Below are 22,167 nucleotides of genomic sequence, written 5' to 3' on the forward strand. Positions count from 1 at the left end.
TTTCAGGGTTAAGCCACTGCAATAAGTGTGGTTGGAGACTTTTTTTTTAATTAAAAATATGTATTTATTATGTATATAGTGTTCTTCTGCCTGCATGTATGCCTACATACCAGAAGAGGGTACCAGATCTCATTATAGATGGTTGTGAGCCACTATGTGGTTGCTGGGAATTGAACTCAGGACTTCTGAGAGAGCAGCCAGTGCTCTTAACCTCTGAGCCACCCCTCCAGCCTGTTTTTTTTCAGGATCTCACGTTGTTAACCTGGACCTCACTATATAGACCAGGCTGGCCTCAAACTTACAGAGGTCCACCAGCCTTAACCTTCTGAGTACCGGGATTAAAGGTGTGCATTACCATGCATGGTGATTCCATTTCTGTATCATCAGCAGTTTTCCAGAAGCCTTGGATGAGGGCAGTGTCTGTCCTGGGAAGGTGTTGACACCATTGTTGGACCAATTGGGACTTGGGTTGGTGTGGAAAGATGACCAACCTAGACCATTGTTCTAGGAGATTATTTTCCAGGGTTCCTTAGACTTCTGATCATCTGGAGTCAGCCAAAGTACTTTAGTAAATGACAGGTCTTTGTGGGCTTGGAATATAGTGTGTACACACCTGGGGTGACTCCCCAGCATGGCCTCAAAACAGCTTTATTGGGTGTAGTTCACATGCCCTTTTCTTCACTTATGTTTTTCTTTCTTTCTTTTCTTTCTTTCTTTCTTTCTTTCTTTCTTTCTTTCTTCTTCTTCTTCTTTTTTTTTTTTTTTTTTTTTGGTTTTTGGTTTTTGGAAACAGGGTTTCTCTGTGGCTTTGGAGGCTGTCCTGGAACTCGTTCAGTAGATCAGGCTGGTCTCAAACTCACAGAGACCCGCCTGTCTCTGCCTCTGGAGTGCTGGGATTAAAGGCATGAGCTACCAACGCCCAGCATGTTTTTCTTTTTTTCAAGACAGGGTTTCTCTGTGTAGCCTTAGCTGGCCTGGAACTTGCTCTGTAGACCAGGCTGGCCTCAAATTCAGAATTCCACCTGCCTCTGTCCTTCAAGTGCTGGGATTAAGGTGTATACCACCAAACTCAGTTTCTTTTTGTCTTTTGATCTTTATTGTTGTTATATTTAAAGATTTTGTTCTTTGAGACAGGGTCTCACTCTTTGTAACTCTGGCTGGCATAGAACTTGTTATTAAAGGCATGGACTGTTATGCCCTATAAACCTTATTATTAGTATTATTGTACGAATGTGGATACACACATATATCATGGTGTGTATATATATGGAAGTTCCCATTGGGTCCAGGAATTGAAGTCAGATGATGAGGTTTTTACCTTCGGAGTCATATTGCCAGCCTTTAATTTTTTTTTTTTAATGTATGAGTGTTATGCCTGCATATATGTCTGTGTACCACATGCATGCCTGGTGCCCAAAGAGGACAGAAGAAGGCACTGAATCACCTGGAACTGGAGGTACAGATTGTTGTGGGCTACCATGTGGGTGCTCCCAATCAAATCTGTGTCCTCTGGAAGAGCAGTCATTGCTCTTAACCACTGAGCAATCTCCCCAGCACTCATTCCCCCACCCCTCCTTTTTTGAGGCAAATCCTTACTATGTAAATGCTATCTGGCTTGGAAATTGTTACATAGCTCAAGTTGTTCTCAAACTCACAGAGATTGGCCTGCTTCAGCTTCTGGGATCCTGGGATTAAAAGTGTGAGCCACAACCACTCCTTGCTTTATTTTTGTTTTTAATTATGTGTATGTGTGCATCTGTGCATGTGCACATGTGTGTCTGTGCACATGTGTGTGGAACCTGAGGAGGCCAGAAGAGGACATAAAATTTCCTCCAGGTAGAGTTTCAGGTAGCCGTGAGCCAGCTGAGACAGGCACTGGGGCAGAACTCAGGTCCTCTGGCACACCAGCAAATGCTCTAAACTGCTAAGCCATCTCTCCAGCATCTGAATGTCAGCTTTTAAATCTCAAAGCACTCTAAGAGTTAGTCTTTGTGGGTCTGCTACAAAGACTATTCCCCCCTATCATGTCACCTCTTTTGGAAGGAAGGGGCTAAAGTACACTCCCTTTTCTCTGGGAGACAAACCTGGATTAGCTAATAAAAGGTCACACCTAACCAAGGGTGACAGGAGGGGTACATGTTTAGAGAAGTATATGAAAGTATAAATAGGGCCCTGATTATAGAGGGACGTGGGTATACTAGGACATAAAAATCTTGGGTGGTGTACACCTATCACCCCAGCTCTTGGGAGGAAGTGTTTGAGGCCAGCCTGAAATACAGGAGACCCTGTTTCAAAAAACAAAAATAAGGGGGCTGGAGAGATGGCTCAGTGGTTAAGAGCACTGGCTGCTCTTCCAGAGGTTCTGGGTTGAATTCCTGGCACCCACATACTGCTCACAACCATCTCCAACACCAGTTCCAGGGGATCCAATACCTTCTTCTGGCCTCACAGGGTACCAGGTACACACCTGGTGCACAGATGTACTCCCATTCATAGACACTTAAAAAAAAATCGAGCTTCCCAAAGATTCAAGGATGCCCCTTTTCTTTCTTTCTTTCTTTCTTTCTTTCTTTCTTTCTTTCTTTCTTTCTTTCTTTCTTGGTTTTTCAAGACAGGGATTCTCTGTGGCTTTGGAGGCTGTCCTGGAACAAGCTCTTGTAGACTAGGTTGGTCTTGAACTCACAGAGATTCGCCTGCCTCTGACTCCAGAGTGCTGGGACTAAAGACTTGCGCCAGCAACACCTGGCAAGGATGCCCCTTTTCATATTCTTACTTTCCTTTAAATTTTAAGTTTTTATGTATGCATGTGCATGATGTAGTACATACGCCAAGGTCAGGGGACAACTTGTGGGAGTTGGTTCTCTCCTTGTACCATGGGGGTTCTGGGAATGGAATAAAGGCCATCAGACTTGACTGCAAACATCTTTAACTATGGGGCCATTTCACCTGCCCTCCTGTTTTCTTCCCTTCCCTTCTGTGTCTTTTAGAGACAACCTCCACAGCTATCCTTGGATGTCGCACATCTTCCATCTTTGATTTCCGAGTGCTAGAATGCTGGATTACAGGTTAGAATGCAGGCTAGAATGCAGTGCTCAGCCGGCTAGGATGTGCTGAATTTTAAGTCTCCCTGGGAATTAAATGCTAATTGATCTGGGATCTAAACTTAGAGAAATTGCTGAACAGGTTGATCTGAAGACTGACAAATACCTATGCAAAACTAACTAGGCATGTCCTGGATGTTGGTAATATCCAATAACAATGTTTCCTAATAATAACTAACAATTGTTATTAATAGAAGTATTTCAACTAAGAGGCGCGATTTGGGTGGAACCCTGGAAGGCGGATAGGGCTGGGAAAGGCGCTGAGCAGGAGTGAGGACATTCCAAGGCAGGCGTGGGCTTCCTGAGTCTGGGGCCAAGCCCTTCAGGAGCCTGGGTAAGGCCTGGAACCGGAAGGTGGGGGCGTGGAAGAGGACGGAAGCTCACCCCTAAAGTGTCCCCCCTCCCCTCCCCAGACCACCACGCCCCCCATAGTAGGGAGCGCCCTCTGGCGGTGGAGCAAGTTCCACCCTGCCCTCTTCATGAATGAGAAGCTGCAGCCCGCTGAGCGCGAAGCCGGAAAGTAAGGTAGTGAAGGAGCCAGGACAGGACCTGGCAGCCACCACCAGACCTCTAATGGATCTTCGGGCCGCGCTGGCAGCCTGCCCCCAGGGGCCGCTGCTGTTTTGGCTTGCCTCTGCCCTTCCCTCCCTTTCCGCTTGCTCTCTCTTCCTAGGGCAGCCCCAGCATCCGACGTGCTCTGCATACCTGCCTTGGCCATTTGTACCCTTTGCACTCTGTAATTCTTAGGCTCCAGCCAGAGTCCGGGCAGGAAAGCCAGCTAGGCAAAGAAGGAGGAGGCTGGCGGGTGGTCAGAGTCAGCCCCAAGTTACATGTGGGAAGCGGTGGCTATGACGCAAGTTTCCAGGGGGCCCGGGTCGGCTCGAAAGGGAGCGCGCCAGAGCGGCTCCGCTCCGTGCAGTGGCAATCATGAAAAAGCCAAAGCCCGAAGCACGCACCCGAGGCAGCCTTCCCTTTGCCGCTGCAGCCCCGCCCAGCGCGCGTCCCCCAGGGCAGCGGTGCGCACAGACCCTGCGCTGGGCAGTCCCCACTGGACCCTGGGCTGCACAGTCTGGGATCTCGCGCGCTGGCAGGCTCTTTTTTTTTTTTCTTTTTAGCTACGCTTGCCAACCTGTCAGCTGATGGACCTCATCACCCATAGTGGCGCATGTAGCTGGGCCGCTGCTCACTCCATTCACACCGTGTCCCTCACAGCCAGCTGGCGACCTGGAACCCCTGATCCCGGGGTTAGGTCTGCAGACCCAGGTTGCAGTCGGTCGCAAGGAGCCTGCGCCCTTCTCGCCCCGGCATCCAGCCGCCCGTGGGGGGGCGCTGCAAATAGTCCTTTGTTTACATGCAATTCCTTACTCCGCGGAAGGAGGCCGGGGGAGTGCTGAGTTTTCACCAGCTGTTTCCCGCCTTGAAACAGACATCTGATCAGCTGCAAACACACACACATACACACGCCCGGGGAGGCAGGCTGGAGAGACCTCCCTCCCGCCCCTCCCGCCCGCCTCCCTCCCCTCGCCGCTGCTGCCGCCGCCAGCATCTGGGACCGGCCGATTCTGCACCTCCGTCTGGCGCTGCCCTTTGATTCGGATTTCCATCTTGCATTCTCCGGCTGACCGCGAGACCTGGCTCGTGCAGAGGAGGGGGGCCTATCGCTATGGAGTATTTCATAGTGCCCACTCAGAAGGTGCCCTCTTTGCAACATTTCAGGAAAACAGAGAAAGAAGTGATAGGAGGGCTCTGTAGGTGTGTACTGCTCCTCCCCCCAACCCCTTCTTCCCATTGCAGCCCCCGGCTAGCCCGCCCGGGCGGGTGCGCCTGTGCGCACGCATGGCCCGCGCCTCTGTTCTCGCTCGCCTTTCTTAGCCACCGGGTCGGCTGCAGTCTCGTGTGCCCGGCTCGCGCTGCCTGGGGATCCTTTTCCCTCGGAACATGGGGACCCCGAAAGGCCCTGGCCACTTTTGTCCGCTGCAGGCGGGCGAGTCGCGACGTTTGTAAATTGCAAACAGACCCACGTGGTGCTGCAGCAGTCCCGGCCATGCTTGCTGCTGGTGGCTTTCACCCCGCGCTTCCTCCTCCCCCCGCCCGCGTTGGCTTCCTTCCTTTCCCTGCTTCCTCGCGCTTTATGGGAACCCTCCTCTAAGGAGGTTTTCGGGCGTCCAGGGTGTGCCTGAGGACAGCTACGATGCAGCCATGCCGTGGCTCCAGGCTTGGGGGGGGGGTTAGGCGGGGAGCCGGGTGGTGTGAGCGTTTGCAGAGAGCAAGGCTGCAGCAGGGTTGGGGGCGTGCTCGCCTGGGGCTGCGGGCCGTACGTGGACCTTTAGTGGCCGCGCTGCCAGTAGGGAAGCTGCGGTCCCCCACACGTTGGCACTCACTAGCTTGCTTGCCCGCCGCCCGCACCCGGGCGCTGTTTACTAGCGAGGCCTGGACGTGACTCTGCAGCCCTCTTGGAGTAGGCGGACCTCTGCGCGCGTGGCCTCGCGGGAGCCGTAGTTCTCCATGCCGGGTCGGTGCTGCATTGTGGGACTTGTAGGCGCCTCGGGGCCACGCTTTACTTGCACAAAGCTCGGCCGTAGCGAACTGGGTGGGCTAGGCAGGCCAGGTGGGGAGGCGTTTTGGGAAAGGAGTACCTGTGTCTGCTTCTAGGTTCTAGTCTATTCCCTGTTGCATGTGGGTCTCTGCAAACTTTGCGGTCCCACGACTGTTCCCTAATCATAAATGCAAAGCGTTGGGTCTCCTGGCCGGGTGGGTGGTCGGAGGTCTGCAAACTCTCCAAGACACCGCTCAGTGAGCTTGGCCCTACTTAGGTTGCCCCAGATTCATCCACTATCAAATCGCAGCCAACCAGTTGCCGAATCACTCTGGGCTCTTGTTAAATTCTCATGCCTGGAACTTCTGTTGCCGGCCCTGGCATGAGTTCACTGAGCCCTACAAGCCGGCTGGGTCGGGGCGGGGATGGTGGTGGTGCACGCAAGGAGAGGTTTCTCCAGCGCGCTTAAGTTTGAAACCTACGATCGCTTTCCTGACTGCCGCGCTGCTCTAGGAGCGTAATGGCTCCCCAGGGCTGGGGCCACGTGCTCCGACACCCCAGTCTGGCAGGGCTGGGGTTGAAGGAGGAGGAGCCCACTGAGTGGCCCGGGCTGGTAGACAGCAAGGCTTGTGGGGCAGGTTGCTGCATAGGTATAAAATCCGGGCAGGTATCCCACCTTACTTTCAAGTTGATAGCCAATATCTAGGGGATAGATAGATGGCCTATTGATGGATCCAGCAGCTGGCAGCCCTCCTCTGATCCCCCTTCCTCACCCTCAGCAGGCACTAAGACAAGGCCCACCTGGAGGGCCCAGCAGTGGTACAAAACAGCAACAAAACTCTGTAAATAATCTGGGGATTCACTTGCTAGGATTTTCTCATTGAATCGACACAGTCTTGTGAGTTGATTTATTTTCTGGTGTCCTTGTAAAAATGGATATAGAAAGCTAAGAAAGGAACCAGTTAGAGTAAATAGTATAGCCTGCCTGAGCCCTGAGTTTGCTGGAATGCTGGCTTCTCTGAGTTGGCCTGGTTAGTGGGGAGTGAGGCTTGATCTGCTCCGAATTCCAGAGAGGTCATTCCGGTTTTGATCCTGCATAGGCTTGAGACAGTAGGGGCCTCTGGTTGCTGTGCTTGAACCTCTGAGTGCTCTGGTTTTGCTCTGTCCCTTTCTCCAGCGGTCCCCCGCCCCCTCCACCGTGTTGGAGGAAGGCAGTAGACCCCTCCGCCCGAGCACTAGTTGTTGTCAGGTCTAGTGATTGAAGTCCCATAACTTGCCTACAGGTACACAGGTTCTCAGCCTGTCCTGCACTCGGTTGTTGGCTTGTTGGCTGTTCACTGGAGCCCCAGCCTCTATGTGTGTTAATTTTCAGCTGGGGCCACAGCTGGGAGGGCCTGTCCAGGATGGAGTGTGGGTTGGGCAGGGCGTTAGGGTGGATTGACTCTGGTTTGTCTCAGGTTATTGGACTTTGCTCTACCCCTCCCTGTCTAGCTGGGTTCTCTCTGTCTGACGCCTATGCCTCCTGGGCCATCCAGAAGGAGCTGTATGGCACAGTGCACACTTGGAAGTTTTGCTTGAAGTTTTGGACCTGCTGCCTAATAGTTTTGTGAGAATTAAATATCGGAAGTGCCTAGAAGGTGAAATTCAAGCCTCTGAAAAGCAGGTGCATGGTGGTTTCTGCCCTTGTGTGTGCATGTAACTGTGTGCTTGCATATGGAGGCCACAGGTCAGCCTTGAGTGACCTTCTCAGTTGCCCCTGTTGAGCACCAGATGAATAAAAAAAAAATGTGGACATGTTCCCAGGTATGGTTGAGGAGGTTTATTGAAGATATTAGGGAGAGAATAGCCAGAGGCATCTTGGAGGGTCCAGACTGAACCAGGCCATGAGAAAGTGGAGAGGACAGGCGAGGAAGAGAAGAGAGAGGGAACAAAGAGGACACCTGGGAACCCAGAGACCAAGAGACAAATCGACCTGTAGCCAAAATGCCTGAAGTTATACAGGGATCAGAGACTGGGGGAAGGGAAGCCCAGCTCAGGGTAGGGGGTGGGGTATGCCAGCCAGGATGACTCTAACAGGTACTGAGGGATGCTGGGAGAACCTGGTGGCCATCATCCCTTCTGTTATGTTAAATAGACACCTCAGCCATTTGTCCTGAGTTTGAGACCTAACATTCCCTGCCTTATTTGTTTATTTATACTTTTTATTTAATTTTTTGTAAATTCCAATTTTTAAAAAATGTGTATGGGTGTTTTGCCTGTGTGCATATCTGTGCACTACATGTGTACCCTGCCCTCAGAGGCTAGAAGAGGGCATCAGATTCCCCAGAATTGTTACAGTTGTGAGCTGCTGTGTGGGTGCTGGGAATCAAACTTGGTTCCTTTGGAATAAAAGTGAGTTTTCTCAACTGCTCTTAACCATCTCTGCAGCCCAGATGTGTATCCCAGGATGACCTCAAATTTGGGATCCTCTTGCCTCCTCTTTTAGCATATCCTACTGTTTGTACACTACCACAACCTTGTTTTTTAGAAGAGGTCTTGAACTGAACCTTGGGCTCACCAATTTGGTGCCCTGGACAGGCTGTTAAGGAGCTCCAGGCATTCACCTGTCTCCACCCCACTCCCAGCTCTGAGATGCTGATGTACTGTGCCCAGCCTTTGTGGATGCAAGGGATCAGAATTCACGTCCTCAGGATTGAGTCATCTCCTTATCACCCCACCCCCTTTATAAATGATAGATTCTCATTTAGTCCATTTGTAGGCTAAGATGACCTTGAAACACCTGATCCTCCTGCCTCTGTCCACCAAGTGCTGGAACTTCAAGCATGTGCTGTCACCCTGGGTATCTTTTTATTTTAATTTTTTATAAATTATCTAACTTTATTTTATGTGCACTGGTATGAAAGTATCAGATCCCCCAGAAATGGAGTTTTAGACAGTTGTGAGCTGCCATTTGGGTGCTGGGAATTGAACCTGGGTCCTCTAGAAGAGCAGTCAGTGCTCCTAACCACTGAACTGTCTCTCCAGCCCCACCCTGGGTATCTTATAAACCTTTTAAAAACTTCTTTAAGGGCTGGCAAGTTGACTCTGTGGACAAGCCTAATGCCCTGAGTTTAATCTCTGAATCCTGCAGATAGATAGCTCTGAATCTGAAGCCAGCCTGTTCTATATAGCAAGTTCCAGGACATCCAGAACTACATAGAGAGATCCTGTATTAAGAACTTTGGCAAGGGCTGGAGAGATGGCTTAACGGTTAAGAGCACTGGCCACTCTTCCAGAGGACCTGGGTTCAATTCCCAGCACCTACATGGCAGCTCACAAGTGTCTGTAATTCTAGCTTCAGGGGATCTGACACTCTCACACATACAAGCAAAAACAAAACAAAACCAAAAAAACACTAATGCACATAAAAATTTATGAAAACTGCTTGCCTTTTTTTTTTTTTTTTTTTAAAGATTTATTTATTTATCATGTATACAGTGCGTGCCAGAAGAGGGCACTGGATCACATTACAGATGGTTGTGAGCCACCATGTGGTTGCTGGGAATTGAACTCAGAACCTTTGGAAGAAAAGTCAGTGCTCTTAACCCCTGAGCCATCTCTCCAGCCCCAATAAATTGCTTTCTTAAAAAAAAGAGAGAGATAAATTTGGCATGACTGGGTGGTGCTGGCATACACTTTTAATCCCAGCACTGGGGAGGCAGAAGCAGGTGGATCTCTGTGAGTTCGAGGCCAGCCTGATTACAGAGTGAGTTCCAGGACAGCCAGGGCTACACAAACCCTGTCTCAACAACAAACAACAACAACAACAAAAAAAAAAAAAAAAGAAAGAAAGGAAAAGAACTTTGGCATGTTTGTTTGGTTTCTGGTCATGAATTTATGAAGCACTAGCTTGATGCTGGGTCAAGGACAGAGCAATGAGTGAGTCCTGACCCCTGTCCATGGCAGTTCACTGATTCAGGATGCTGAAGGGTTTGGTCAGCTCCTCCTCCCGGGAAACAGGTCGTTCTTTCATCCTCTTGTTATGCTGGCCACCTTTCCTTTGATTTCTATTAAACTTCACCATGATACTGCATAAGGCAGCTGGCCACTTTATGAAAGTGGGTAAACCGAGATGGGGAGCTGTCAGTGGCATGAGTTCCACATCTAGCAAGTGTCAAGGCTGGTGTTGGCATTTGCACCCTGTGCAGGCTACTCTGTGATGGTCTGAAGTTGCTTGGGAAGAGATGCCTGTGACAGGAGCCACTTGGGCATGGTATGTCCTTGGTCAAGGGGAGGGTGGGAGGGTGGCAGGTTGGTCAGGGGCTGTCAGGGCTGTAGAGGCAGTGGGCCTGTGATGGAGAAAGAACACCTCTCTTGGTAGGAAGGTCATCTCGCTCCCTTCCTCTCCTGGATATGGGAGAGATGGCTTTTCCTGCCTTTGATTGTGGACGCTGGGTGTTTTACGGATGCTAAGTGAGTTTGGGCCATGTGGAAAGAAAGTTGTTGGTGGCCAGTTAGATGGTGATAGGGATACTTGGCCTTAGGCTGGTCAGGATGATGAGGGATGCAGATGTGAACCACCACCTGCCTCCTGCTCCAGAGCATCTGGTTAGGGTGCTGCCATTCTTCACAAGGGATAGTGATCTTGCTCTTAGAACTCATGGCTGGGTGGCCTAACTCTGTTTCTTGGCCATCGGCCCAGTTCATTATTCCTGAAGCCAAACAACCCTGATTAGTAGCAATCTTGCTGCCATTACAGGCCAGAGCCACCCCATGCCAGTGGTCTCAGCAATTTTCACTGCTTACCGAGGGGACTCTGAAGGTTTTTTTGGGGGGGTGGGACTTTTCCATGTGATTACTCACTGAATTTGCTTTTGCAAGAAAGAGCTGTTGGGAACTTCCAGACATATGCAAGAAAATCTTTTTCTAGTGCAGTATTACCTGGAAGAGACGAGTGGGGGGGGGGCGTGTTAGTGATAGGGATAGCTGATCTGCATTCTAACATCATAATTCTGGGTCAGCTCACATTCTACCCACTAGAGCACCTAGCTAGCTTACTTACATTCCTTCAGCATGCAGCCTGCTAACTGTCAGTTGGAGCTTTCCCGGCTGTTTGGACAAGGCATTGGGGTAGTCCCAAATCCCCATGCAGAATTGTAGCTTTGCAAGGACAGTTTCTCTCCTCAAAGCTAAGTCCAGGGATGACCATGTTAACTAGCAATTGGTTCTGGAACAAGGAGGCTGGGTGGAAGATTTTGAGGAGTTGGTGGAGGGACCTGCTCACTGTCTGGTACCCAAGGTCTCTTCATTGTGGGAGTTCTGTGATGGTGCCTTTTCGGGCTGAGGCTCGAGGTTTCCTTTTGGCTTCCCAGTTAGTGTATGTCCTGGGGGATGGTGGAGACTGAGGTTAGCCCTCAGGGTGCCGAGTTGATGGGAACTGCAGGGGACTGCTTGGAGCTGTACTCTGTCCTGCCAGCCCACCAGGTTTGACCTAGGATGAGTTTCTATACTTGCTGGTCAGTCACACACACTTAGTTGAGAGGCCTCTGAGTATGCATGAGCACATCCAGTTGTAGGAGCCAACTCTGCCCCATTCTGGCTGTCTGCATAGCACAGAGCCATATCTGGTTCACTGCTGAGTGAAAGCCAGGGAGAAAGAAGTCTGAATAATATGACTAAGCCAGGTGTGTCATAGCACCTGTAATCCCAGCACTAGGAAGGCAGAGGCAGGTGTATCTCTGTGAGTTCGAGGCCAGCCTGGTCTACAGAGCTAGTTTCAGGACAGCCAAGGCTACACAGAGAAACCCTGTCTTGAAAACCAAACCAAACCCAACCCAAAACAACAACAACAACAAAAAAACAAAATAACAAAACCAGTGAAACCTTGTCACATACAAGAGCAGCAACAACAATAAGAGTTAGAACAGTAACTCTACATGGTGTCTGACCCTCCTTTACTGGGGAAGCTGGCCAGCAGTTTATGGGATGGTATAGAGTGTGTTCTGCCCTACTCTGGGGTCCCAGTGCCACCTTTTACTATGCTGGTCCCTTCCTCCTTTTCACCTGGGAATCAAGTACCCTTAGCCTACTTACTGGTTCTTTGAAACTGCAGGGTCTTATTATCCTTGAATGCGCATCCTTCTGCCTCTGCCTAGTCTTAGGATTACAGATGTGTCATTTTTTTTTTTTTTAATGGAGTTCTGGGGATTAAACAAGGACTTTGAGCATGTTAGGTAATCACTCTGTCAACTCAACCACAACCTTAACTCTATTTATTTTTAAAAATATACTCGTGTATTCTTAGGCCCTGAAGACAGGCTAGCCCTTAGGGTAGCCCGAGGACGGTTAGAAGCTGTTTTGAGATCCTGTCTTAGGTCAGTTTTAGCCTTTGGGGTATCACCAGCAGGGCCCAGAGACTGGGTGAGTTGTTAGGGAGACTCCTACATCAATCCTAGAGTGCAGTGGGGATTATAATCACTGGGTAGCTTGCTTTCTGTGACTTCTCATGTATGTATGTATGTATGTATGTATGTATGTATGTATGTATGTGTATATAGTTATTTGTATTATTTATGTGTCGTGTGCCCGAAGAGGCCAGGGTATTGGTTCCCTGTAGTTGCAGTTACAGGCAGTTTCGAGTCACCTGATGTGGGTTCTGGGAACCACACTGAGGTCCTTGAGAAGAACAGCAGGAACTCTTAGGTATTTAGCTCTCTCTCCGGCCCCTGATCCCCACCAACCACTTTTTAATTTTGAGATGGGGTCTCATGTAGTCAGTCTGGGCTGACTTTGAACTTGCTATGTGGTTGAGGATGGCCTTGAACTTAACCTTCTGCCCTTGCCTCCTAAGGCCTGGTATTACTGGCATATTGCCACCGTGCCCAATGTCTCATCTCTTTCTTGTTTGTTCTTTTTGAGACAGGAGTCTTCCTGTATAGCCCAGGCTGGCCTCAAAACCCCCTCTCTTCCAACTTTAGCCTCCTAAATTCTGAAATTACAGGTGTGTGCCATCATATCCTTTCTGATCTTTCTTGTCCCCAAAGACCTATGTGTGGGGTTTACCTATTACTGCAGAGTGCTCATCTTACAGGGCCTACTGGCTCCAGAGGAGGTGTGTTCAGGGCCAGTCTCCAAGGACTGAGGAGCATCGCTGGCTTGTCCTGCTCTGAGTGCTTGTCTCCTTCCCGAAGCCCCATTGCTCTCCTTTTGGGGCTGGGAGAAGGGAGGCACCCTGGCCTGAAGCAGGGAAGCTGGACCTCCAGCTACCCCAGCCTAAGCTCTGAGTAGGGAAGTCTTGTCTGTCAATCAGGAGACCTGGGCTCCTTAAGGTGCTAAGGGACATGTGCTGGGGCGAAGGGGTCACATACTCTGGGTGGCATGTGGTCCTGGACTTTTGGGTCCTGAATGAAGGGACCTGGTTTGATGAAGTAGAATGGGGGGATGCTTTGCCTCTGAGCCCCCTGCAGTGGCCAATAGGGAACTCATTCCCAGCTGTCCATCCTTTCTGCTGGGAGAGGAAGCTGAGGCCCTGGAAGGGGCAGGCAGGGATGCTCCCAGGGTCCTTCAGGGGGCTGAGGCAGGACAGATGGGGTAGGCTGGGTGGGGCTGGACAGGCTTCAGCTGTTCCCAGCTGTTGCAGATGTGTTTCCCTCCTGAGCTGCTGTGCAGCCTGTTTTCCCTGGGGATAGAGGCAGGAGCCAGCTCACTGCAAGACAGTTAGATCTTGCACACCCTTGACCTCAGACTCCACATCAGTGAGGTGAGAGGTGTCAGAGGCCTCTTTTCCCAGACCCACGGGTATATGCTCCCTTGGCTGTAGCCTGGAACAGGTCACCCTGGGAGGGCCCCCTCAGGAAGAGGCCAGGGCTGTGGCTTTGGGTGGGGCCAAAGGCCTCTGCTGAAAGCACAGCATCTGGAAGCCATCAGGCCAGGGGCGGGAGGGGGAGCTGCAGGGGAGGGTTGAGAAGGGGGGCATACCTCCTCCAGGCCACACACAGGCCCACCCCTTGGGAGCAGTGGCGTTGGCCCTCCACTGCTGGCTGCCTTCTTTCTCACCCTACTGGCTAGCTGCTCCTTCTGTAGCATGCAGTAACATCCTCCACAGCATGCTGGGAGCCTCACTTTTTTATGCAGAGTGTATCTGCCTTGGAGTGGGTCAGGTTAAAGCAGAACTGTCTGTCCCGAGGGGTGGTAGACTGTTGCCTGGCTTGTCCTTTATATAATCTTAGCTCATGGTGGCTGGGATGGTGGCTTTAGGCTTTCTGGCTGGAAACAACTGTGCCAGTGGGCAGGGCGAGGGGTGTCTTCTCTCGGGACTGTGGTGGCGAAGTTTGAGCTACTGAAGGAGGTGGTCCAGATACACAGCAAGAAGCTTCAAAGTATCCCAAGAGCAGGTGTCTCTGGTTGTTGTCTGGGGTCCTCTTGCATTAGAATCATAGGGATTAGCCATGCAGGTTTCTGGGCCTTCCCTGCCTGGCTGGGTAGATATCAGGATGGCAGGTAGGCCTGCATAGTTGTGAACTTCTGTGTTTTGATACCCAGGCACTGCTAAGAACCTCTTCTAGAGGAGAGAATTCTGGGAAAGAAGACAGGGAAGGAATGGGTTCTTAGTAGACCACAGGCAGCAGATTCAGTCTACTGGGTATCCCAGGGCACACACAACGCTATGCCATCTGCGGGGCTGACCTGCCAGAGTCCCTCAGGCACTGTTTGTAGTAGGGAAGTGATGCAGGTTATATCCAGGGCCCCCTGGCAATGAACTATGAGGACAGGGGCCTTCTGGGGGTACAGTACAGAGGATGCCTATCCTGAATCTTCTGTTCTCCCTGGCAGCCTTGCCAACATTCCACTGACTCCTGAGACCCAGCGGGACCAGGAAAGGCGGATTCGGCGGGAGATTGCCAACAGCAACGAGCGGAGGCGCATGCAGAGTATCAACGCAGGTTTCCAGTCCCTCAAGACCCTCATTCCCCACACAGATGGAGAGAAACTCAGCAAGGTGGGCAAGAGCAGGGAGGGCTTCCTGGAGGAGGTGTCGTGCCCTCTTGGAGAGAGGACCATTAGTCTGATTCTTTCCCTCCTGCTCTCAGGCAGCCATTCTCCAGCAGACGGCAGAGTACATCTTCTCTCTTGAGCAGGAGAAGACTAGACTCTTGCAGCAGAATACACAGCTCAAACGCTTCATCCAGGTACCAGATGGAGTAACCCTCCCAGTAGGACCCTGCCTCCCTCCTCTGTGTGTGTATATCCTAACCAAACCATTAGCTTGGGATGCATGTATGGCTGGCTATCAGCCTATCTTGCCCACAGAACTTGCCTACTTCTTGCCTGGGCCTGTTTCTTCATCTGTGAAGAGCAGTAGGGCAGGCTCTGGAGGAAGCAGGTGACTGTTCTTCTAGGAAGCAAGTCCATTCTTCTGTTCCTGGCATTTGGCTACTTAGTGGCTTTGCAGAATGAATTCCCCAGCATGAGTCCACCTGTCGTGGGTAGCTTTGGAGGGCTTACAGTAGAGTCCTATGACCTCTGGATGAGTTATGCTTGTGTCAGCTCACTCACCAACCTCTTGGCGTCCCCAGGAACTGAGTGGCTCATCCCCCAAGCGGCGTCGGGCAGAAGATAAGGATGAGGGCATTGGCTCACCTGACATCTGGGAGGATGAGAAGGCTGAGGACCTCAGGAGGGAGATGATTGAGCTTCGGCAGCAACTAGACAAGGAGCGCTCTGTGCGGATGATGCTGGAGGAGCAGGTGAGGCAGCGCCCTCTGCTGGCCGCTGTGATGCTCAGGCATAGAGGATGGATTGCTCTCCAGAGTCTCCATTTGCATAGGAGTGAAAAGCATTAGTCAATAGTTCTTTCTTTTTTTTTAGTATCTTTATTTTATACATATGAGTGATCTGTCTTCACGCACACCAGAAGAGGGAATCAGATCCTGTTAAAGATGTTTTTGAGCCACTATGTGGTTGCTGGGAATTGAACTCAGGTCCTCTGGAAGAGCAGCCAGTGCTCTTTAACTGAGCCATTTCTCCAGCCCCCCCCCCCTTTTTGTTTTGTTTTGTTTTTTTCAAGACAGGGTTTCTCTGTGTAGTCCTGGCTGTCCTGGAACTCACTCTGTAGACCAGACTGGCTTAGAACTCACAGAGATCCGCCTGCCTCTCCCTCCCCAGTGCTGGGATTAAAGGTGTGCGCCACCTAGCAAGGTGTTCTTTCTTTCCTTCTTCTTTCTTTCCTTCCTTTCCTCCCCCTCCCTTCCTTCCTTCCTTCCTTCCTTCCTTCCTTCCTTCCTTCCTTCCTTCCTTTCTTTCTTTCTTTTTTTCTTTCTTTCTTTCTGGTGTTAGAATGCAACAGAGGACTGGGGAATTTAACTCATTTATGAGTGCTTAGTATGTAAATTCTGGGCACAACCCCCCACCGTGCACACTCAAAGCACTACAGCCGGGAAAGACTGCACAAGAGCTCTGGCTCCACAAAGGGTTTGACCTGGCTTCCCAGGGTGTGCTCCATGGCTTCTATAAGGAGACTGGCCGTCAGATTAGAAGGGAGAAGATGGGAACAGTAGAGACAGAAGTTTAGAGGTGAAGTGGGGAGAGCCTTTGGTCTGTCCTGAAGGGGGTGCTCTCTGCCAGGGTTTTAGTTTATGGTGGCCCTGTGCCCAGGATTGAGGTTTTAGTGAGTAAGTGGCCTTTGTGGCAGGTAGAGCAGGTGTGGTCCTGCCCCACCTCTGAGTGCTGTGCTGTTCCCCTTACAGGTGCGTTCCCTTGAGGCCCACATGTACCCGGAAAAACTCAAGGTGATCGCCCAGCAGGTGCAGCTGCAGCAGCAACAGGAGCAGGTGCGGCTGCTGCACCAGGAGAAGCTGGAGCGGGAACAGCAGCACCTGCGGACCCAGGTGAGCAGGAGATCCATGCTGGGCCCCACCTGCTGTGTCTGGGACCTCAGAATCTGTAGTCAGGTCTCAGACTATATAGGTGCAGACAACAATGCAGGCATGCTGGGTTTTAGGTATCTTGAGAGCATTAGAACATAGAAGATAATCCTCGCAGTGGCCCTTTGAAGCTTGGGCTGTTACAGTGTTTTATTACTATGGAAAATGAGCCAGAGAAGGGTCAGATAACTGCCCAGGAGCAGGAATTTGAACCTCTGTCTTAATCCAGGAGTTGTGCTTTTCTTCTTCTCTCTTCCTCCTCCTTTTTTTTTTTTTTTTTTTTTTTTTTCCCTGTGGTGGTCATTGACTCCAGGGCCTTCTGCATGTCAGGCAAGCATTCTACCACTGAGCTACATCCCAGCGCCAGACTCTATACTCCTTTTTGTTTGATTTGAGACAGGGTCTCTCATTCTGTAGACCAGGCTACCCCTGAACTCACAGAGATCTGCCTGCTTCTGCCTCCCAAGTGCTGGGATTAAAAGCTTGCACCACCAGGCCCAGCCAGGGTGTAAACCCTTGAACAGTTATTAAGTTCCAAAGTGCTTCTTCACACAGGAAGTGAAGGACCAGAGGGTCTGAGGTACATAGAAGCTTGCTCGCTAGGCTGCCATTCCTTTCGTTGGTAGTGTCAGAGGGGAATGGTGGGTTGTGAATTGGTGGCTCCCCTCTGCTTGTCAGCTTTCTATTAGTATAACAAGCATCGAAATAATCATTTTATAAAGAGAAAAAGGGTATTTTGGCTCAAGTTTTGAAGGCTTCAGACTATGGTTAATTGGACCCGTGGTGAGGTGATATATCATGGAAGGAACAAAACCACTCACCTCATGGCTAGAAAACTAAAGAGAGAAAAAGAAAGAAGCAGGGTTCCTATTGTCCTCTTGGAAGATGTGCCTGCCCCGTTATACTCAGCTCCATTCTTCTTTTTATTTTTGTTTTTTTGTTTTTTCAAGACAGGGTTTCTCTGTGTAGCTTTGGAGCCTATCCTGGCACTCGATCTGGAGACCAGGCTGGCCTGGAACTCACAGAGATCTCCCTGCCTCTGCCTCCCTAGTGCTGGGATTAAAGGCGTGCGCCACCAATACCCAGCTCCATTATTCTTCTTAATTTCTTTGTTTCTTTTGTCTTCCTTCCTTCCTTCCTTCCTTCCTTCCTTCCTTCCTTCCTCCCTCCCCCCTCCCTTTTTCCTCCTCCTCTGTCTCTGTCCTTTCTTTCTTCTGAGACAATGTTTGTTTCTCTGTGTAGCAGCCCTGTCAGTCCTGGAACTCACTTTGTAGACCAGGCTAGCCTTGAATTCCACTCGTCTCCTCTGTGTCCGAGTGCTGGGATTAAAGGTGTGCTCTACTACTGCCTGGCACTAGGCTCCATTATTATTATTTTATTCTCTTAAGATAGGGCCTTGCTATGTATCCCATGTGGGCCTTGAACTCACTGTCTATCCCAGACTGGCCTTGAATTTGTCATTGTCCCATGACTACAGATATATACTACCACACTCAGCTTTGGTTAAGGTTTCTGTCTTCTAATACTGCCACACCAGCGACCAAGCCTTTACCACATGGACTTTGGGGGATATTTATCATGAGCAGATGCCCTGTGAGGAGTAAGGAAGGTTGGTGAGCAGGAGAGAGACTGAGGGCTTCTATCTATCTTGCAGCTCCTGCCCCCTCCAGCCCCGACGCACCACCCCACAGTGATTGTGCCTGCACCGGCCCCACCTTCCTCCCACCATATCAATGTTGTCACCATGGGTCCCTCCTCAGTCATCAATTCTGTTTCTACATCCCGGCAAAACCTGGACACCATTGTGCAGGTATTTGGGTTTGGGGAGGGTGGCTTGTGGGAGTTGACTCTTGGGGACAAGGTTTTTACTGGAGACTAGGGAATAGGAGATGGAAGAAAGGCAAGATGGAGCTTATGTAGGAGGAGTAGCGATCTGGATGCTTGGATAGGTCCCCTTCCCTGTGCCCAGGGGAAAAAGAGACTCCTTTCTTTTTTTAATTAAAATAAAATTTATTTATTGTGTGTGTGTGTGTGTGTATGTATGTATGTATGTATATATATATATATATATATATATATATTTATTTATAACATGCAGGAAAGATGCCTACTACATTTTTTGAGCAAATATCTGTCTCTGTATCACACACACACACACACACACACACACACACACTTACACACGATGCTCCTGATGTTTCATTACGAGGGTTCCCATTATTGACCTTGGAATGTCTTTGTCTGTTGTTTTTTTGTTGTTGGTGGTTTTGTTTCTGTATTTTATTTATTTATTTATTTATTTATTCTATAATGTTGAGATACTTGTGTCCAAGAAGCCACTATATTTTGTTAAGAAAGCAGAGGTGGGGATCCAAAGAAGCAAGAGGCAGGGAACTGTTGCTGGAGCTTGTTGCTCACCAGTTAGGATGAGCTGCAGGGAGCCTTAGGGATCTTTCTGAATCTACTCATGCCCCGCCCCCCCCATTACAGGTTCATGGCACCATGCCTGGCTTTAGTGGGTCTGGGGGCTGAACCCATGCCCTCATGCTTAAAGACAAGCACTGTGCAGACTGAATTACCCTCCCCCGCCCCTTTCACCTTTATATGGGTAGGTAGTACTTAGGCCTCCTACTAGTACTGTGAACAAAAATATCTATTTGATAAATAGTAAAACAACCTGAAAAACAGAACCAGAGAAAAAAAGAATAGACCATCAGATCCTAGAACTTTCATTGCATATATGCCCAGCCAACTGAGTTAGAGCCAATAGCAAAGACCTTTAGTGAGTTAATGGACTTCAAGATATATAAACATGAGCTGTTAAAGATTTCATTTTATTATTATCGTATGTGGATGAGTGTTTTGCTTGCATATATGTATGTGTACATGCATTTGTAGTGCCCTCAGAGGGCAGAAGAGGGTGTGAGGTTTCCTGTTACCAGAGTTACAGACTGTGAGCCACCACGTGGGTGTTGGGAATCGAACCCAGTGCTCTTAACCACTCAGCCACCACTCCAGTCCCTGTGCTTGTCATTTCTAACATCTAGGGCTATGGTTTTCTGGAAGCCAAGCCCTTCAATCCCCCTACCTGCTTTGAAGAGTTCTGGGGTATGTGTTTTGGGGGCAGACAGCAGCTGGCTGGCCTGGTCTCCCCAGCCGAGTCTCCTAATTGATTGTCCCTTTCTGTCCAGGCAATCCAGCACATTGAGGGCACCCGGGACAAGCAGGAGCTGGAGGAGGAACAGAGACGAGCGGTTATTGTGAAGTCTGTCCGCAGCTGCCCAGAGGCACCTACCTCCGATACCGCCTCAGACTCCGAGGCCTCGGACAGCGACGCCATGGACCAGAGCCGGGAGGAACCTTTAGGGGACGGAGAGCTTCCCTGACCACCCCTCAGCCCTCCTCTCCCTCTGGGGGTCAGAGGGGGCCGGGGTAACAACAGGGAGAAACATGGGTGAATGAGTGAGAAATTTTTACAAAATTATGATGTCATTTGGGTCTCTTTTATGACCTCTTTTTCAATACTGTAAGTCGACCTTTGATCGAAGCCACCCAAGCCCAGGTCCCGGGGTTGGGGTGGCATAGCACGTGTGGGAGCATTGGGACTCCAGGGCTGGGCCTCGGCCCTGGGGCCGGGGACGCTGACACTGAGGTGCCGGGCCTCTCTCCGCCAAAAAGCTTTTTTTGTTTGTTTGTTTGTTTTCCTTCCATTTAAACGTGTTTTTAAGAACAGGGAAAATCAAACAAAACCCCAAGGTATTTCCTCCCTCCCCAGAGCCAGTCCGAGACCGCCAGTCTTCAGCCCCCCTTCCCTCCTCTATTTGGTTTTCTGTTTTTCTCTTTTAAGCACTTACATGGGTTGGGGGTCAGGCTGGGTTGGGGCTTTCTGGGGACCTGGGAGTTGTTTCGGTTTGTTGTTTCTCGGTTGGGGTTTGCTGCTGCCATTCTCCCTCTCCCCTCCCTCCCCACCTCAGCACCGGAATTGGCCACACTCTCCACTTCACCTTTCCCTCCGGGGTTCCCATCATCGACCCCAAAAATGTCTTTGTCTCTCTTTTTGTTTTGTTCGTTGTTGGTTTTATTTTGGTTTTGGTTTCTGTATTTTTTTACGATTTTTCTTTTTTCCTTTTTTTTTTTTTTTTTTTAATAATTTTGAGGTCTTTGTGTCCAGGGAGAAGCTATTATATTTTGTTAAGAAAGTGGGGGTAGGGAACAAAATACCAAGAGGCCATTGTGCCTTTGTAAAGAAACAAAATAAAATTTGTACTTTGTTTTTTACTTTTGTGTTTCTTGAGGATGTACTGTTGTGGGTGTTATGTTTTTGTTTAAATTAAAGATAAAGAAGAAGAGGCAGATGAGACATGTTAACCAGTTTATTATTAAGCCCGATAGAGTAGGGAGACTAAGAGAGAAGAGGAACAGGGGTAATGGCTGCCCGCCGTGGCTGGTCGCCATAGAGAGAGAAGAGAAGCAGAAGCAAACAGAGTGAAGAAGAAGCAGCAGAGAGAGAGCGAAACAGGGAAGTTGGAACTTTTAAAGGGAAGACTGGGCATGCGCACTGAGATTCCACGCATGCCCAGAGTCCTCACGCAGGCCATAATGCGTGGCGGGTGACGTGGTGACGTGGTGATGACGAGGCAGTTCTTCTGTGTGTGCCCTGTTGTCAGGGGGTAGGGTCTGTCTCTTAAAGAGGTAGAGCCGATCAGCATAAAGCCTGAACCTTTCATTCCCACCTCTACTCATTATTTTAAAAGGTGAGGTGTTAGACATGGCACATTAATGAATAAGGGCGTCGAATTCTCAAGACTGCTTCCTGCTGACGAGGGCGTTGGCCATCTTTGGGGGACCTGAGAAGGTTGGGGTGCTGCCACGTCCTGGGGGTAGCTGGTTGTTTCATTACAGTCCAGGCTGTATGGAACTCCCTGGCGCCTCTTTGACCTGTTTGTTTGGATTCAATTCAGCTCCCTGGAACTTACAAGAATCCTTATAGTTTGTGGAAACATAAGTATTAGACACATTAGCAGCATATTCTTGTTAGAAGCAACTTGGCTGAAAGCATTAACATTTTAAAATTGACAGGTTTTTTTTTTTTTTTTTTTTTTGGGACAATGAAAAGCATCTTAGTCTTGACCTTGTAGTTATGATCCTATAGTGGTATTGTAGAACTTTGCTATGAACAGTAGCATGAGAAATAGAGAAATCAGGAACATATTTCATTCTTTTTAATGTCTCAACTCACTTTATCATCACTTAAGTCTTTTTATCCTCAGACCTTCATAACTTTAATTCATAGACCTTACATTACCATCTTAGACCTTCCATTTTCAGACCCTTATACCTTCCATTCTCAGACCTCCATAACTTGCATTTATCCACCGTGTTAGACCTTTCCATCCTCAGACCTTTGTAACTACATTCCCAGACTTTCATACATTTTACACTTTCCTAGATAAACCCTAAAATACCTGTTCCTGAAATCTGTTTTGCTTTAAGCTGGCAAGACTACCAGTCGTCAAAAACATCAGAGTTCTTGAGAAGGATAAGATTTTACCTGAATTAGTGATTAAAGAATAAAAGAGACTTGCCAGCAGGCTGCATGGACAGCCATCCCCAAGGTCCTCCATCCATA

The 22,167-nt window shown here is 49.5% G+C and overlaps 1 protein-coding gene across 2 annotated transcripts; it reads left to right on the forward strand.

Moving 5' to 3' along the window:
* The first annotated feature begins 4,583 nt into the window (after nt 1-4,583).
* On the forward strand, nt 4,584-20,816 carry Tfap4 (transcription factor AP-4). Of its 2 annotated transcripts, none has more exons than XM_027424017.2 (7): nt 4,584-4,853; nt 14,449-14,614; nt 14,706-14,804; nt 15,192-15,362; nt 16,362-16,502; nt 18,193-18,348; nt 19,730-20,816. In XM_027424017.2, exons 1-7 carry the CDS (start codon nt 4,765-4,767, stop codon nt 19,922-19,924), a joined length of 1,017 nt encoding a protein of 338 aa, XP_027279818.1. In that variant the 5' UTR covers nt 4,584-4,764; the 3' UTR covers nt 19,925-20,816. The 2 variants fall into 2 exon arrangements, with proteins under 2 accessions (XP_027279818.1, XP_027279819.1); XM_027424018.2 differs by having other exon boundaries at nt 4,584-4,794.
* The last annotated feature ends 1,351 nt before the right edge of the window (nt 20,817-22,167 follow it).

The sequence above is a fragment of the Cricetulus griseus genome, chromosome 7 (genome assembly GCF_003668045.3).
Source record: "Cricetulus griseus strain 17A/GY chromosome 7, alternate assembly CriGri-PICRH-1.0, whole genome shotgun sequence".
Lineage (NCBI taxonomy): Eukaryota > Metazoa > Chordata > Mammalia > Rodentia > Cricetidae > Cricetulus > Cricetulus griseus.